The sequence below is a fragment of the Fukomys damarensis genome, unplaced genomic scaffold (assembly GCF_012274545.1).
Source record: "Fukomys damarensis isolate Sample0158 unplaced genomic scaffold, DMR_v1.0_HiC HiC_scaffold_37, whole genome shotgun sequence".
Classification (NCBI taxonomy): Eukaryota; Metazoa; Chordata; class Mammalia; order Rodentia; family Bathyergidae; genus Fukomys; species Fukomys damarensis.
This window is the reverse complement of record NW_022900949.1, coordinates 35593861-35595729: the sequence shown is the minus strand read 5'-3', so window position 1 is coordinate 35595729 and position 1869 is coordinate 35593861. Positions and strand designations below refer to the sequence as shown.

General features: G+C 52.5%; 1 protein-coding gene across 1 annotated transcript in view; it reads left to right on the top strand.

The window, feature by feature from the left end:
* LOC109117890 overlaps positions 1-1534 on the top strand; it is a 10931-nt gene extending 9397 nt beyond the window's left edge. Inside the window, exons 3-4 of the mRNA XM_033759675.1 lie at positions 45-386; positions 864-1534. Of these exons, the coding sequence (XP_033615566.1) occupies positions 45-386; positions 864-1261 (740 nt within the window). The 3' untranslated portion in view covers positions 1262-1534. The remainder of the gene's footprint in view (positions 1-44; positions 387-863) is intronic.
* Positions 1535-1869: the final 335 nt, after the last annotated feature.

Genomic DNA, 1869 nt, shown 5'->3' with positions numbered 1-1869 from the left:
CCCCACCCGGTCCCTCAGGGTCACCCCGCGCCGCCCTCCGTGAGACCTCGATGCTCCTCCAGCGACAGCCTGCACAATTCCCCAGGGTCACCCGAGCCCGAGGGCTGGTGATTTGGAAACCAGTCCGGCAGGACCCGGGCCTGCTGTTGGGCGGCCGCATTCCAGGCCTGTGCCATCACCTGGGAAAGGGCTGCGGGCCTGCCTGGGCTCCAGGGGCGGGCGAGCCCCCAGCTGCGCACGTACAACCAAGTTCTGCCTTCGAGAAATTCCGGTTGTGAGTCTCACGAAGCTCAGTATCTGCGAGGCGAGGGCGCGGTCGCGACACTCCAGTCCTGGGCAGCCCTGTGCCCCGCACTGCCCACGCTGGAACCCGGAAAGGGCACCAGGTCCGCGCCAGTTCCGGAGCAGGTCCAGTTCTCTGGGATACGCGTCCTCCGTCCGGTCATTACTGACACAGTGTCCACACGCACACTGACAGGGGCCTTCCTGCACGGGGCAGAATGCACACCAGCCGGCTTACAGAAATAGGTCAACCATATAAATGTCTCAAGGTCACGACTGACATGTGAAAAGGAGTCATGCAGCGTGTCCTTCTGACATTTAGAAACAAATGAGTAGAGACAGAAAATCATCTAGGATGCATTGAAGAGCAGAACACAAGGTCATCATGTTACAAATCTTAAATTTAGTCTGGGTTGCCACATTTTCAAAAGAATGTATAGGATCCATAAAGCGCTCCTTAGGGGGAGGAGAGAATAAAATGACAGAGAAAGATAAATAAGACCCAAGAGTGATGGGGGCGCGGTGGCGGTGAATGGAAAGTCAGGCCTGAGCAGATCATCCAATTTTTCTCCACCATTTAGAAAACCGGAAAGGAAGGGCTGCCTTCCCTACAGCCAGGAAGACAGTCAGCATCACCAAGGGCTGCCCCATCCACCCCAGCATAACGGATCAGAAGTGTTCAGTCCCCTTCCCAGGAGGTAGAAGCCTGGACTCTGGTCTACAGATGCCACTAATTGGCTCTGCTGTCTCAGGTGCAGCTAAGAGCTCCATCCCCAGCTGCAGAATCCGTAGCAAGAACAACGGCCTCTGTACCTCTCCATGCTCATGTTACCAGAACCCACCCCACTATGCCACATCAAGGTCCCTCCACTGTCTTCCGCTGTCCCCATGCCCCAGCCCCCTGGTGCCTTTTACTTCCTCTGCCTTTGCTGTGGGAGCTGAAAAGGACCGTGAGAGGACTGTCAGGACAGTAGCGTGACCAGAGTGGTGGATTCCTCAGGCCGGGCACGCAGGGGAAGAGCAAAAGCTCGCCCTTCCCCTTCTGCAAGCTCTGCTGCTTCCTGGATCCCAGCGGAGACAGGCATCTCCTCCGTCCTCTTCGTCATAATTATTGTCACGAGTGAATCGACTAGAGTAGGCCTGGGAGTGGGCAGCACGGGTCTAGCTCTTGTCACAGGGCCAGCCCCCACTGTCACACAGCCACGGACTTTGCTGAAGACCAAAGTAAGAAATGAATGGGGGACAGGTGTAGTGTGACGAGGGAAATGTGTTCTTTTTAAACAAATTTAAAAAAACAGTGAATGTTAGACTTACATAGGTATTTGATTTTCTCCATTTTTTCACTTTATATGACAAAGACTAATCTTACTGTGTATTAAAGTGTTCTAGTAATGCCTTGGATATGTTATTTAAGATACACTATGATATATTCCACCACGGCAGGCCTTGCTAAACCTTGTTTTCAGACATTAACAGTGTGTTTTATTTTTTATTTATTTATTTATTTATTTATTTTTTGGCACCGGGGATTGAACTTGGGTCCTTGCACTTGCGAGGCAGGCACTGAACTGCTGAGCTAAATCCCCA